The following is a 15,729-nucleotide window of genomic DNA, read 5'->3' as shown; positions in this document are numbered from 1 at the left end:
ATAGCATGATGGTCACCGACAGAAGAAGTGGTAATCATTGATAAACCATCATTGGTCAATAAAGATTTACGCACGCTCTGAATTCATTTCCAAGGGACAAAACGCAAGCTCTTTTTACCACTTCCTACTTTTCAGGTAAAGCTGCTAGCAATAAACGTATGTTCTTAGGATTGTTTGTATGAAAACCTCGTTAGACAGCATTAACATTATCTCCTTTAGACAAGAGGCCTCGAAGGCTCTGAAGGCTATTGAGTGCACGTCCAAGCTAGCAAGGAGGTGTAAATAAACGTTAAAATCATTAGCTGATAGAAACAAGGTTACCCAAATGTTTTCACCAAGCAATGAAGAAACAAACACCCTTGCCAAAGTAGGTGCAACGACTCTATTGGCTAAAGGATAACTAAAGGATCAAATAGAGTCCCTCTCGAGAATTTCTTTAGGCTTAAGAGAATCCTAAAGATTCAAATTCATATCTAAGTTTTCTCAAGATGTCCAAAATTGATGGACGGTATTCTGACAAGTCATGTCCTACAAATGTCGCCTTAAGATGAAGATTGGTAGAGGACGACAACTGCAGATTCTGAGAGCAAGCAATAGAACGGAGCATCTACTCTGCGAATGTCCTGCTCATTTGATCAAAAGACTTGGGTACCTCAAGAAGGAAGTTCTTGGGAAGTGGAACAAAATAAACTTTCATTTTGTTTGAATAGAAGATTCACAATTGATAAACTAGTAAATTTTAATTAATGCTGTTAGGATTTTTTATTAACAAATAAACCGAAATACTTGAGGTTTGTCATCAATTATCTGATAAGCCATAAGCCTGTTATCTCTGTTATTCCCTAATTAAGATATATGTACATTTTTTTTATTTAGTTCATTCCACAAAACAAAACTCCCGTTTGTTTAAAAAATATTTTAAATCATATTTTGCCAAATTAACATATTTTTATCCTCATTAGAAAACTAAAGCACGAAACGCAACCAGCAGATCTGATGTGGATACTACAATTAGTACTAATAAAATAACCTTCAAATAACATGATATTGACTAATGCATACGAATTTCATGCTAATTGCATGCTAGGTATATTTTATTTGAGAATGCGAAAAAAGTAAATATTGATACTTTCTCATCTGAAAGGTAAATTTAGAAAGGAAAATCTAAGCAAAGAAATCTAGTAGGTCACCTAAAGATTCTAGAATCCATAAGGCTAGAAAGCAATCACAAACCAATGGAACAAATGCATAGAATGGTAGATACAGCCATCCCATTCGACGTGGTAATAATTGACCACAAATAAATGGATCAACAAAGTCGAAATACATTTCTTTAGAAGAAAGATGGTTCAAAGCTACCACAAAGAGCTGGTTTGGTAATTTCTGGACCAAAATAAAAACTCTCCATACCACTAGGAAAACCACTCACTATTTTTAAGGCAGGACTGATAGCAATAAAAAGATTTGCATTATACCTCGCTAGAAAGCACATTAACATTATTTCCGGTAGACAAGCGGCCTTACAAGCTATCATTTACATATCCAAACTAACAAGGGACTGTAAACTTCAAAAGCACTAGCTAAAAGAAACAAGATAACCCTAATGTGGCAAATAGAGTATACCAGACAATGAGGAAATTAACAATCTTGCTAAAAACTGCAATGATTCTATAGACTAAAGAATTATCAGGAATATTTCTCAAGGCCTAAGATGATCCAAATGATGCAAAACATATCAGCTAAGAAGTCTGAGGAACTTCTCAAGATGTCCAAAAACGAACTCAAATTGGTTGTCGATATTTTGACAGTTTCTATCGCCTTAAGATGATAGGAAGGCAACTGCGAATTCTGCGTGCAAGTATCACTTCCGAAGTGGTACAAAAAATAGTTTAATTCCACAAAACAAAGCAGACCTCCCTCCTTTTATCTTCGTATAAACGTGTTATTTCAATAACTGAAAAAAAAATTTTGAAATCTTATTCTGTCGAGTTAACATATTTTGTTTCTCGTTAGAAAATTACACACCTATCATGCATCTTTCCGATTCGACTGCGATTATACAGTAGGACGAGTGTCTGAGAGGGATGTTACGAGGTCTGGCTATTAAAAACGAGACTGCGCGCCTAGAGTGCGCTCTAGGAGGGTGGGGTAAAAAAGTAGTACTAAATATCTTGTCTATGCACGTCCCAAAACACGTTTCCGTTACTATTATAATATTTGTGCAGTAGCGATTTGAAACGAACGTGTTTTTTTCTCGTGCCGAAAACCATATGTGACGAAAAACAGGAGCAACTTATCAATCTCAAATTTCTTGTTATATTAAAAAAAAAACTCCAGCTCCTAGGTCGCCCTGTGACTGTTTCATCTCCGGAAACAGTGACCAAAATCAACGAAATTGTGCGTGTAGATCGTCGAATGAGCATCCGGATGATTGCCGAGGCTGTAAACGCCGATAAAGAAACGGTTAGAAAAAGACCTGCTTTGAAAGGATCCCGAATTGAGTCGATGGAAGCGGTAAAGCAAAAAACGGCAGAGTTCCCAAAGGAGCTCACCAAAGAAGACTTCCAGCACTGCTTCGGTCAATGGAAAAAACGTATGGAAAGTTGTGTGGCGAGGGGAAGGGAGTATATTGAAGGGGAGCATTCGAATGTAGAATAATTTTTATAATAAAACCAGTCTCGTTATTCAATAGCCAGACCTCGTATACTAGAGTTTGAATAGCGTAGATCACACCTTCCGGGTCTGATTCCACTTCTACACGATTCTGATCATGGATCAGATCGTGCGGTCTATTCGTTTAAAGGCTGCAGGACGCGTGTCCGTTGAAATTGAAATGTAGGGTATAAAACCCTTATTGAAGAAGTTAGGAAATATCCAGTACTATATGAACAGACAAAAGGTAGAAAAGATATCTACTACTTGTTTTTTACCCTACCCGCCGAGAGCGCCCTCTAGTCGCGCAGTCTCGTTATTTAATAGCCAGACCTCGTAATATCCCTCCCAGACACTCGTCCTACTGTACGATTGTAGTCGAATCGGAAAGATGCATGATAGGTGTGTACCGGTCTTGAGTAGTATTGCAATCTAGAATAAAATATGACTGGTATGACCTGCGTATGCAATGATCAATATCATGTTATTTGAAAATCATTTTAGACCAATAAGACCAATAATAGCATACACAGCAGAACGCGACCGGACACGTCCAAAACACAAAGAATGCTGGAAACAGCTGAGATGAAAATACTGAGGAGAATCACGGGGAACACACTGAGAGATCGAGTAAGTAGCGACTACATTAGAACAACATGTAATGTCGAGAAGATTAACGAGTGGTTATTGAATAGAAAAAAGAATGGAACAACCAAGTAGAATGACAGATGATAGGGTAGTAAAGATCGCAAGAGACAAATCGCAACCGAGAGGAGAAGTGTCGATCGACCCCGGAAAAGATGGAGCGATAATATAACTTAAAAGTACAACAAAAGAAAGAAATAGGCAGAATTGCCTATAGAAAAGATAGAAGAAGAAGAAGAAGAATACGGAGTTTGGTCAGCCAAGTTTTGGCGATTTTTAATTGGAACCTTTAAAAAGTTTCAAAATTCTACAATCTGCATTTTTGCTAATTTGCTCGCAATTTTAGATACGTATTAACTAAGTTAGCTACCTTCATTATTACGGAAAAACTGAAAATATATATACAGGATGTACTATTTGAAAAAATATTTAATAATTTATTTTGGAGTATACTTCTAATCGGCTTATGACAGAAATGGAAATATTGATTACGTTACTTTATGAACACACTGTATAAGTATAATATACAGGAGGAGTTTTCATTTTTACAATAAATGAAATGTTTGAATAGCAGCAAACCCTAAGTAGATGAAATCTATCACTATTAGAGCATTGGATAACGGCCGCGAAAGCCTTTCACAATTAAAGACTTAATTTTATATGTAGAATTCAAAAATGTTACCAAATATAGGGCATTCCAATAGATTGTATATTTGATTTGGGACATTTTGTATGACTGGTAATCTTCATATGGTTATAGGAAAAAAAATCTGAAAGATGTCACCAACCGCACACTAGAGCCCATAAATATTCAAACATAATTTACTGCTATGCAAGTAATCATTTAATTTAGAGAGAGCTACTCTCTTGTGTCAAAATCCGTAATGTACCGATAACCTTATTTTTCAATTAAAGCCTGTTTAACAATTGCTACAAACTGTACATGCTGAATAATGAAAAAGACAAGGTTTTCTAATCACTCATTATATATATTTCACAAAAAAAACATTATACTGAGATGACCATACTTAAAACTCACGACAAGCCTACATTTCAAAGAATTGTGTTAGGTTAGGTTATTAATGCGCAATTACAATCTAATCCAACCGAACCTAATCTAACCTAACATATCCTAGCTCAACCTAAGCTAACACTCCATTAAAAAATAATATAAGCCGCATTTTAACTTCCCAAGACTCATACGTTTAATTTTGGTTAGACATATTTTAATGATTGAAGCCGAAAATTCATCAAAAGCTCAAAAATAATAACCAACAACCGTAAATTTCCATTAAAACCTCTTTAACCAATTGATAGAAACTCTACATGATAAATAATTGAAAAGACAAAGTTTTCTGATCACTCACTCTATACATTTCACAAAAAAACACTAGAATGAAGTACCATACTTAAATCTCTGGACAAGCTTTCATTTCAAAGAATTGTGTTAGGTTACGTTATTAATGCGCAATTAAAATCTAACCTAATCCAACTTAATCTAACCAAACTCCGTTAAGAATGATAACAGCCGCATTTTTCCAAGAATCCCCCGTTACTCTTTGATTAGATATGATATTTTAATGCTGAAAAGTACGAAAAATCTCACATATAACAACTTCTGTTTTGTTTAACAAATTTTTGTTTAGGAGAAAATTTAAGAGTTGTGGGTATATATCGGACTTCGACTGGACTTATTATTATTGCTTTCAATCATGTAATTTACTTCACCCGCTAAGAACATGAACTATGATGAATATGAAGAAGAGAAGCATCGATATAGTAAATTGTATAGATGCGTTAACTCTTTGTAAAATATGAAATGAATTTTTTTAAATGAAACTAGCTTTTACCCGCGGCTTCGCTCGCATCGAATCCATTAAATAAGTATCAGAAATCATTATAATAGAAAAGAACGAACTCTGTAGCTATATTAGAACCTGAGATATAGATCTTTGAATGTAGAAAAATTGCCAAAAACCTACAAAAATCCATAACTCCACATTGAATGTCCGCGCCTAGCTCCTCTCCAACTCAACCGATTCAAGTTTTCAAAACCTCAAAAGAAAGAAGGTGTTTCAGCGAGTGTTCTTAAACCAAAACGAAGTCTCTATCTTGAATAGAACCTGAGATATTGAGGATAGAACGTGTGTATGTGAAAAACTCCAATAAGTAATGTACAGGGGAAAATCGCATTTGAGTATAACTTGAGAATGGTGAAAATTAGATGAAATCCGATGGTTGATGGCTGATCTGTACATCAATACCTTTCATTGAAAAAAAAAATTAAGCAAATCGGTTGGGTAGAACGCCTGAACGGACTCGGAATGAAAATCATCAATTTTTTTAATATATAAGATTATTTTCCATCTCTATGAAGATAACAGAGAAATCATTTTTTATTATATTATTAAATAATGTCTTATCTAAATGACACTCGAACATACAAAAACGAAGATAAAGGCAAACCAAATATGTTCAGATCAACACAAGATTAAAACAGAGAAATCCGCTATCAACTACGCTGTTCAATATAGTATAAGTAGAGTAAAATCGGTTTGAACACAACAGGGACACTAAAAACAACTACTGGCATACGCAAACGATGTAGTAATCCTTTCAACATCGGAAAACGAGCTTAAGGAAATCTGCAGAACCTTCCTAGAAACGGCAGAGACAGTGAATCTACCAGCCAACGGAGATAAATCGAAGTTCATGATAATGACTACACCATAAAGGAAAAGAGCAATGAGAAGTTCGTCAATACAACTAAACGAAGAAAAAGCAATGAATTTAGAACAAGTTAAAAGATATATCTTGGGGTGGTTATCAAGGACGACGGTGACTAGGGAGGACATTTGGAAGCGAGTATGACGAAAGGAAGTAAACAGTTAAAAGTGCTTAATGCGATAAGTTCCAGGAAAATTTCCAGAAAGGCGAATCTACAGCTATAGAAAACAATAATAAGACCAACAGTGAGCTACGGAGGCGAAACGTAGACTCTTGATAAAGCAGAGTAAGAGAAGTTAGATATATAGAAAAGAAAAATACTCAGAAGCAGAAATAAGCAAAATGATAAGATCCAAAAGAATAAAGTCACATACAGAGAATGCCATATTTTAGAGCAACAAAAAAATGATGGAAGCCTTAAGAGAGAGAGAAATTCAAGACTGGAAAACGAAAGCAAAAAATAGGAAAGAGCTATGGGCCTAAAATCATGTAATGAAAACGTGTATAAAATAACACTTATTTTAGAATTTGTTTACTCGAATATATCAATAATTTAATAATATAAAATATTAAAACCAGTAGAAATTTTCAATCGCAAATTAAATTATCTCTTTTACTATTTAATTACAGCCGGTATAACACATAAATACAATTTAATCACAATCATTTTATGGTTAATATATTCCCACAGCCTCACATAAATATTGACAACTTTTCCATACCACATTCCATTATAATATTCTTGCGGAGGGAATGTTGCTCGCAAGAGAGAGAGGAATACCCACAGTAGGTACCACCGAACCAACAAAAAGTAGTATCAAAAAAATTTCTCAAACGCTTATAATATAATAAAGTTATCAACTTTACATGCCTGTCGGCACGCATCTGTTGTCACTCGAGATGATATTTAAAAAAATAAAATCACTTACATACGTGAACGTTCATAGATTTCCTATCTAATAATACGCGCACATAAAGATGGGAATGCGAGATATATTTTTCAAAAATAAACGAATAATTCGAAAGAAGAAACACACACATACACTTCGTTCGGGTTCGTATAACAGCGCAGTTAGCGTTGTGAAAACAGGTAGGCCACTAGATTTGTTTATCGTCGTACAGGTGAAAGACAAACGACGCACGGACACAACCGACTGTGACTCTCGAGAGCAAGTCGAATGTTTTGTGCAGGTGTGGTGATGGAACCTGCCAGAGGGAATCTGTGAACTTACTACCTTGAATGACCGACTAGAACCGAAACTCGCTACCTCCGACTGGTAATATGGGGAGAAGATGCATTCCAAGACCCATTCAGGACCGTAACTAACACATTTTTTTTTCTGATGTTTGTAAACGAAAACGTAATTTTACTTCTAAATAATTGAAATTTAGGTTATGTCTAAAAATTTATACACATTTTAACAACAATTTTGAAAGAGTGTATAACAATATAGATTAATCTAAATTATTACTAGCGATTTCTGTTTCTAAATAAAAAGCTTTATTGTTTAATACTAGGCTATTTGACTAATATTTAAAAACTAGTTTATATGATATACGAGGTCTGGTTATTATGTAACGAGACTAGCGCTGCTGCAGAAAAAATACAAATGCGCCATAGGTTAACGACTGTCAACTGTTTAGCCAGTATTCTACTCTTTCGAATGCGATGTCTACAGTATCTGTAGACAAATCAGTGTAACCGTGGCCTTCGTTTGTATAGGGGCTGCTTTTTTTGGTTTGCCGTTAAAATAAAGCAGTGGATTGTTGTGAAATTTCACAGAAAACTTACTACCTTGAATGGAAGGAGTATTTCGAAGAAATTGTGTACATACGGCTTCGGCCAAAAGAAATGTCCACGTGGACTGACGGTTTGTTAGATGTTTACCGAATTTTATACGGGGAGTAAACTTTATTTTTCATTTCTTAATTTTGGTATGAGTGCCGTGCGTATTTATGAAATAATGATTGTTCCTCGCTTAACTGTCTTCTGCAATTGATATTTGAAGAGCTATAGCTGACAATTTTGGTAATTTGTCAGCTTATATAAATCTTTGATTAGTTTAATTTGATATTAAAAAGCAATAAATAGGTTGTCATTGTCGTAACGTGCTGGTTCGTTGTATCAGGTCCACAGATCCACCACTTCGGAACAGTGAAGACGCTCAGCTACTAGAAACCAGACAGTGGAGGGGGGATATTATTTTATAGAAAATAAACTTAAGTATATTGGAGTTATAAAGTTAAGAGTTGGAAAATTTAAATTACATATATATATTTTAGATATTAATTTTCATGATATTTTTTTAGTAGATAAAATATTTCTAATTTAAAAAAATTGTGTTTATATGAAATTATTATAAAAGCTAGTTAACTATAACCTCCCAACTCCCATGCATGCACTTTGACCTTTCATGGATTTGGAAAACATATCCTATTTCTTTGTCTACTATTACGTATTTGATAGTAGTACATGTCTAGTTTCTTTTCTATAAAAGAATATTTCACCCACTCATAGTAAAGAGCTGTGCGTATGTCTTCACTGCCCTGATACAATTAACCGACCTAAAGCATGTGCGTTACGACAATGACAACTTATTTATTGTTTTTTAATATTAAATTAAACACCAAATATTTATATTAGCTTATCAATTATCAGCAAATGCTTCTCGATCCCGCACAGGCAGAATTTTTTATTTTTTTCGTGAATGAGATGCTAAAATTTCTAAATTACCTTGAAAAACTTTAACCCTCAATAAAAAGTTTTCGGTTATTATCTAGATTAGGTTACACCCCTCCGATTTCGTTAAAATTTTAGTATGTTATAGAGAAAATTATGCTGAAAAATTTTATATATATTTGTAAAGCGCGGAAATCATCCCTTCACATAGTTTTTCAACTTTGAAGTTCCAGAAAAAGAAAAATAATTTATACATCATAGTTTAGCTTCGCATGTCTAACCTAACCTAACCTAACCACTAATTTTAACTAAGAATATTGATAGAATATCTATCAATAAACAGCAATACACAAAAATTCATATAATTTTATCTTTTTCATGGTAAACAAACTAGACTAAATTCTCTGCAAATTTTATGGTACATGATGTCATCATTAGGCTAGGTTAGGTTAGGTTAGACATGCGAAGGTAAACTATGATGTATAAATTATTTTTCTTTTTCTGGAACTTCAAAGTTGAAAAACTATGTGAAGCGATGATTTGTGCAACCTAAATATATATATATATATATATATATATATATATATATATATATATATATATATATATATATATATATATATCAAATTTTTCAACATAGTTTTCTCTATGACATACTAAAATTTTAACGAAATCGGAGGGGTGTAACCTAATCTAGATAATTACCAAATTTTTTAGCGCTGATCACTTAATAAGACCAACTGACCTTTTATGAACAAGTTCCTACCTTTCAGATGATACCTATAATTGGTGAATCGAAATTCCACTCATGGGGTGCTAAGATCACGAAGCCGAGGTTTCTTGACATCGTGCAAATGAATGATCACAAATGAAGCCGATAGACAAACGGTAACCGATACAACAAAATAATAAAAAATTAATTTTGATCTTTTAAAATAACAGCACGTCGCTCGCTTTGTTATAAATCAATTGCATACTTAAAATTGGGACCAACATAAAATTAATATGCAAAATATTAATCTGATATTATTATTTCTTATATACACCACGACGAGTGAATATAATTTAAAAAGGGGAACGACAATTGCAGTGCTGACAATAACTGCGTTGCCCGAATATGCCTTCTCCTATTATAGCGTCTGTGCCGTTAATTTCGTACCATAAATTTTTCGTACCTTCATTATAAATTAAAATGTGTCATCACATAAATAATTCAGCACATTCCATTGAAATGACTTATTTGTTTATTGATACATCAGCACAAATTTTTCTATATTTAATACATAAAAAACACTTGATGGATTGCAGTAGTGGTTTACACGCAGTCTATTTTTAACTATACCTTGTCACTAATTTCACTAATCTAAATTATTTGCCCAATTTTCAATAAAATATAAAATAATAAAAGAACGTAATTTGTCTTTAAAAAGTATCTAAATAGCTGTCTAGCCACAATGTACGCGGCGACTAATAAGTAATGGAAGAAGCAATCAGTCTAACGTGAGTTGTCAATTGAAATAGGTAAATAATAAAAAAAAAATTCTATATGGAAACTGCGTATTCCGAATTAAATTTAACTAGAATATGTCGAATTTGTTTAAACGAATATTCTGTAATGAAAGATTTGTTCCAGGATAACCTAGTAGAAATTGTACAAAGTTTAACTACCTTGCAAGTGAGCTTTTACTATAATTTTAAAGATATAATCCTCATAATTCATTTTTTAGATTCACCAGTATGACTTAATGCCTAACCTTTTATGTATTCATTGTTTTGACGATATAAAACACTTTAATTTATTTAGAAATAAGGCTTTGGAAAACGATAAACTTTTACAATCAGTTTTAAATTCTAAAACGTACACAAATAATATATATTTTGAAAATCCATTAACAAAAAATGATGTTCAGTTAGAAAATAATACAAGTAATTTTGTAGAAAACTCTCAGGTATTAAAACAAAAAATGTACCAATTTAATATGTTTACAAATAAATTATGTTTTATAGACTGAGTCGACCTCTAAACAGGTTAATCAGTGTAATATTTGTAATAAGACTTTTAAACATTCAACATCATTAAAACGACACCTTAAACTTCATACTGGCAGTAAACAGTATGAATGTTCATTTTGTGGAAGGAGATTTTTTGAAAACGGTAATCTTCAAAAACATTTAAGGCAGCACAAACAAATTGCAAAAAAACATCAATGCAATGATTGTGGTTCTAAGTTTTACGATAGATATAAATTACAAATTCACATGAAATGCCATACTGGGGAGAGACCTCATGGATGTAATATTTGTGGAAAGGGATTTTCGACAAAGTCCCAGGTGCAACTTCATAAAACAGTAAGATAAAGTATTAGAAAAAAAATGTTGTTTCAAAGCTTCTATTTCGTAGGTTCATACACAAGAACGTAGGCATCACTGTGAGATTTGTAAAAAGAATTTTGCTTATAAAACTTCGTTGTTAAAACACTTGAAAATCCATACAGGGGAGCTACAGTATTTTTGCCAAGATTGTGGTCAATCATTTACGCAAAAAGTAAAGTTACTAGGTCATATTCGTAACAAACATTCCAAGGAATGTCCTTTTATGTGTAATGTATGTGGACAGATGTTTCCCTTGTCTGAGCAATTACAAAACCATTTAAGGTAGGTATTCATCATATAAAAATTTTCAGTTGCCAAGGAACAAAATAAATTGACAAAAACTGATATTTATTTAGTATTTTTTATTATTTATTAAAGAATGCTAATGGATAAATAACTGTTGTTGTATGTTGTTTTGGACATTTAAAATTATAAAAATTATGAGAAGCTGCTAACAATTAAAAACTAATTCACCTGTGATAACATTTAAAGTCAATTGTATGATGAGAGCTTAAAAATGTTTTATGCAATAAAATGTAATCTTTGTTTGAAAATTGTGAATTCAACCACACTAAAAAAGAGTCACAACTCAAAAAATGTAATTACCAAGTTAAATATACATCAAAGTTGAAGAAGACTTGTTTCTTCCTCTACAAAAGAGTCATTTCATCACATCAAGTTTTTATCACTAGATGGCGAAAGTAACACTTTCACTTCATCTCATCGGTTTTCAACTGATTCCACAATTCTCCACAGGTTGCGACTCTGTACTTTGGCGCTCTAATTCGGTTCTACTTCTCTAATATCTTTCAAAACAGCATTCAACCATTTTTTTTGTTCTTCCCTTCCTTCTTGTACCACAATCCCCTTATTCAATGATCTTTTTGCTGGCCTCCTTTTAGTATGCTTAAATCATCTTGTTAATGATGGGTATTTAGTTCTTGTCCATAGTCCTTCATTTGAATTTATTCTTCTATTCTGTTGAAAGATCTTGCTGGGCACATCAAATCATTATACCCAAACGTGTCTCACCAGGCGGTGTCAAATATTGTATTGTAAAAAAACTTTTATACGGGGAGTTTCTAAATTCATGTGACAAAATTCAGGAGATCTTTCCTATAACTATATTTCTCCAGCCCATCCCTTTACGATTCATCTTTAAAAGGCGGTGACTAAAATGGATTTTTTTTTACAAAATTTCAAATTTTTCTTTTTTCGAGTTATGACTGTTTTAGCAATATGTACAGCATTGAATTCAGAACTTGATAATTTTTATCATTGTAGGACTCACACTGGTGAAAAAAAACTTCTAAAGCATCCATGTTCTGTTTGTAAAAAACTGTTTTCATCTCAATCGGAGCTTCGAATCCATACTCGCAAGCACACAAACGACAGACCCTATCAGTGTGATATTTGTGGAAAAAAATTTAAAGCCTCTTCACACGTGACATCACATAGACGAATACATACTGGTGAAAAAAACCATATTTGTGATTGCTGCGGAAAATCATTTAGAGAAGCATCTACTTTAAAGGTTCATTATAGAATTCATACAGGAGTGAAACCTTACAGGTGTACAGTGTGTGAAAAGAAATTTACGCAGAAAAATACTTTAATTGTACATTCAAAGATACATGAAGTTAATTAAAAAGATTAAATGCATATTGAAAGTGTTCGCTAATGTCTGAACTCATGAAGATAACAATGAAATGCAAAAGTAGGTATGAAAAAAATTCAAAACTGTTCTATTTGTTACAGATGTTTCTGGTGATGTTTTATTTGTTAATCTTAGCTTTACATACTTTTTATGTCCTTTGTTATGTATCCATCTCTTCTAGATTAGAAATCCTATGCCACTTGTTCTACCAGTAGGCGTTTCTTTGTAGTTTTTGTTTTGTAAAAAGCAAAGACAAGAAGGTAAACCCTTTTACAGTCGAGTAATTCTAGTGGTGCCTTCCGTGTGTATATTGATCTTGAACTTCTGTAAGTTGTAGTCCTCGAGAAATATTTATAACGATTTAAATAAATTATCTATGTAAAGTTGAGATTATTGCTCTACTCCAAGGGTGAACAAAAGCCGGCCCGCGGGCCGAATCCAGCCCTTTTGCTTACTTTATCGGGCCCATTGAAAAATCTTGTATGCAATTTTTTTTATTTCTTATATACAATTTTGTTGAAATTAAAAGTATTTGTGTGCGTATCATACATATTAATAATTAAATATATAAATAATAGAGAGTATTTTAATTTGAACAGCTGTAACCATATCCCTACTTTAATATATCGATATCGATGTTGTTGAATGCGAGGGGGATAGTTGTCTCGATTTTCATGCTCTATACTCGTAATAGGAATGCTCCCGCCAGAGGAGTTTTATTCCAGTCGCATTCTCATGTAAATAGACAATTCTAACCTATAATTTTTATTGAAACTTATCATTGTATATTAATAATTTATTGTAGTCATATATAAGGGATTGTAGTAATGGATGATCTTCTGTATATTGGGGTGCTGGAAGAAGCTGAAGAAATTGTTGCAGAGCCCTATGTAGTTATCTTAATAGATCCTCTAATACAACTCAGTGAGGACCAATTGAAAAAAACTATTTCGGCTAACCAAAAAAACTTTCAGAGATATTTTGACACAATAAGAATATATCTGAACGAATTCATTTTATTGTAATAATCAAATTATTTATTTATAGGCCTTTGTAAAATGAGTTAATCTAAAAAAAGGAAAGTTCGTTTAGAATGCAGAAATTACAATAAAATACCTCTTCACAAACATTGATAAGAAAGCGATTTGTTTAGTTTGCCAGAAAACAATTGCTGTTTTTAAGGAATACAATTTAAACAGGTATTTCAAATAAAAAAAGTCCAAAATATGCATCACCTTCTTTAAAAGAACTTCAAAGTGTAGCAGAAAACATGACAGAAACCTTGAATAAGCAACTAAAACAACAACAAAAGCAAGTTATGCTGTTGCATACAAAATTGCTAAGTTCTGTAAACTTTTTACTAAAGCACAATTTGTTAAACAATGCATGATACAAATGTCGAAGATATGTTGTCCAGAAAAGAAACATAGTTTTGAAAATGTAAGCCTTTCGAGAAGAACAACAATAGTATCGATCGAAAATATTCCGGAAAATTTACTTGACCAGCTAAGAGCAAAGAGAGAGAGAGAGAGAGAAATTATTTATTTTTATATGACTTTGGTTTTAGAAACGTTGATACAGAGAAGATTAGAATCGCTCCATGATTTAAGGGTGGTTAGGTCACCAGATATGGTCCTATGAAGTGCAGTGAGATCAGGGTTGCTCTGAGAGAAACTAGTGTCGTCTGCAAATAGACATATTTTACCCCTGATGTATAGATAGGCGATGTCGTTTATAAACAGAAGAAACAAAATAGGACCTAGTACTGAGCCTTGGAGCAGACCACATTCTATTGGCTTGCAAGAAGATATCATTGTATCAACCCTTACAAGCTGAAATCTGTTGTTACGAGAAGTGTTCTCTAGAAACCATAGGACTGCAATTTGTTAATTAAAATATGATTAACACAATCGAAAACCTTAGGCTATAATAGACATTATTTAGGAGGGAGAATATAGCATCATTTGTACATTTGTTACTTAAAAACTCAAATTTGTGGGTAATAAATATTTTATATTTAGGCAGAAATGATAAAAGGTTTTTTTTGACCAATCTTTCTATGATCTTAGATAACGTGGGAAGGAGTGTAATTGGGCGATAATTCGATGCTTGAATGCCGATTTCACATATTGTTCTCTGGCTTTAGATGAGTCCTGTGGTACAAAAAACGTAAAAAATGATTTTTATTTTATATTTAAATCCCTACCTGGTTTTATGACCTCAAAAAACAAACAACAAAACTCACAAAACAATCCCCAAACCGAGGAGAACCGTTTTTTATTACTAGAGCTCTCTACCGAAGTTATAATAAGCTTAATGTAAAAGTATAGTATTTTAAAAGAAAAGGAGTTTTGCACTCAATATTAAAAAAAGGCTAAAATTTTTTACGAGTTCTTTGAAGTAGCCTAATTGATATAAGAATAACTATCGATTTCTCAAAGTCTAAAAAAATTTCGAAAATCAATTTGATTTTGAAAATTTCCGATTATTTCAGTCTGCGATGAAAGGAAAAAATAAAAAATACCACGTTGAGGGTGAGTTTCTTGATAAATAAAGGTCCCCTACAATTTTTTGTAATAGATATAGTTTTCTAGGAAAAAATTCGTAAATCTATCATTCATAAAATTACTTTCGTAGAAATTAATATTTCTGTTTTTTAAGCAAACAATTGAAAATTTTGGAAAAATGTCGAATTTGCCGAAATTTGTTTTTTAATTAATTGTAGGAAATATGAGAAAAATCAATACATATTAAAATTTCTTTTTATTATATAATAGTTTATTGATAATATGGAAAAACCAAAATGAATCTACATCTTCATCAATGTCGATATCTGAACAGGGCCGGATTAAGATTTATAAGGCTCGGGGCTAAAATAATGACGGGGCCCCCTTAAGGAATTCGAAAACCCGGAAAAATTCACAAAATAATATCAATACGTTAGATTTGTGGTATCAACACATCAAAAAATACAGAATAATTTCCAAATGATGGG

At 32.7% G+C, this 15,729-nt stretch overlaps 2 protein-coding genes across 4 annotated transcripts in view; one reads left to right on the top strand and one right to left on the bottom strand.

The window, feature by feature from the left end:
- Positions 1 to 7,295, bottom strand: part of LOC130897810 (uncharacterized) — a 109,587-nt gene extending 102,292 nt beyond the window's left edge. Inside the window, exon 1 of one of the 2 annotated variants that reach the window (XM_057806724.1) lies at positions 6,954 to 7,295. The gene's annotated coding sequence lies outside the window, so the exon portion shown is untranslated. The remainder of the gene's footprint in view (positions 1 to 6,953) is intronic. The other variant, XM_057806725.1, reaches the window with a different exon arrangement.
- Positions 7,296 to 10,008: 2,713 nt separating this feature from the next.
- LOC130897785 (zinc finger protein OZF-like) lies at positions 10,009 to 14,319 on the top strand. Of its 2 annotated transcripts, XR_009059791.1 has the most exons (6): positions 10,009 to 10,379; positions 10,432 to 10,653; positions 10,712 to 11,053; positions 11,106 to 11,359; positions 12,362 to 12,794; positions 14,302 to 14,319. XR_009059791.1 is itself a non-coding variant. In XM_057806687.1 (5 exons), exons 1-5 carry the CDS (start codon positions 10,251 to 10,253, stop codon positions 12,723 to 12,725), a joined length of 1,311 nt encoding a protein of 436 aa, XP_057662670.1. In that variant the 5' UTR covers positions 10,009 to 10,250; the 3' UTR covers positions 12,726 to 13,318. The 2 variants fall into 2 exon arrangements, 1 of the variants encoding a protein (XP_057662670.1); XM_057806687.1 differs by lacking the exon at positions 14,302 to 14,319 and having other exon boundaries at positions 12,362 to 13,318.
- Positions 14,320 to 15,729: the final 1,410 nt, after the last annotated feature.

This window comes from Diorhabda carinulata, chromosome 9 (assembly GCF_026250575.1).
Source record: "Diorhabda carinulata isolate Delta chromosome 9, icDioCari1.1, whole genome shotgun sequence".
Lineage (NCBI taxonomy): Eukaryota > Metazoa > Arthropoda > Insecta > Coleoptera > Chrysomelidae > Diorhabda > Diorhabda carinulata.
This window is presented reverse-complemented; position numbering and strand designations above follow the sequence as displayed.

Excerpts from the sequence above, each read along its gene's own strand:
- LOC130897785 (XM_057806687.1), top strand. The coding sequence starts at position 10,251 with ATGGAAACTGCGTATTCCGAATTAAATTTAACTAGAATATGTCGAATT. Across the intron at positions 10,654-10,711 it reads ATTTTGTAGAAAACTCTCAG|ACTGAGTCGACCTCTAAACA; the intron begins GTATTAAAACAA and ends TATGTTTTATAG. Across the intron at positions 11,360-12,361 it reads CAATTACAAAACCATTTAAG|GACTCACACTGGTGAAAAAA; the intron begins GTAGGTATTCAT and ends TTATCATTGTAG.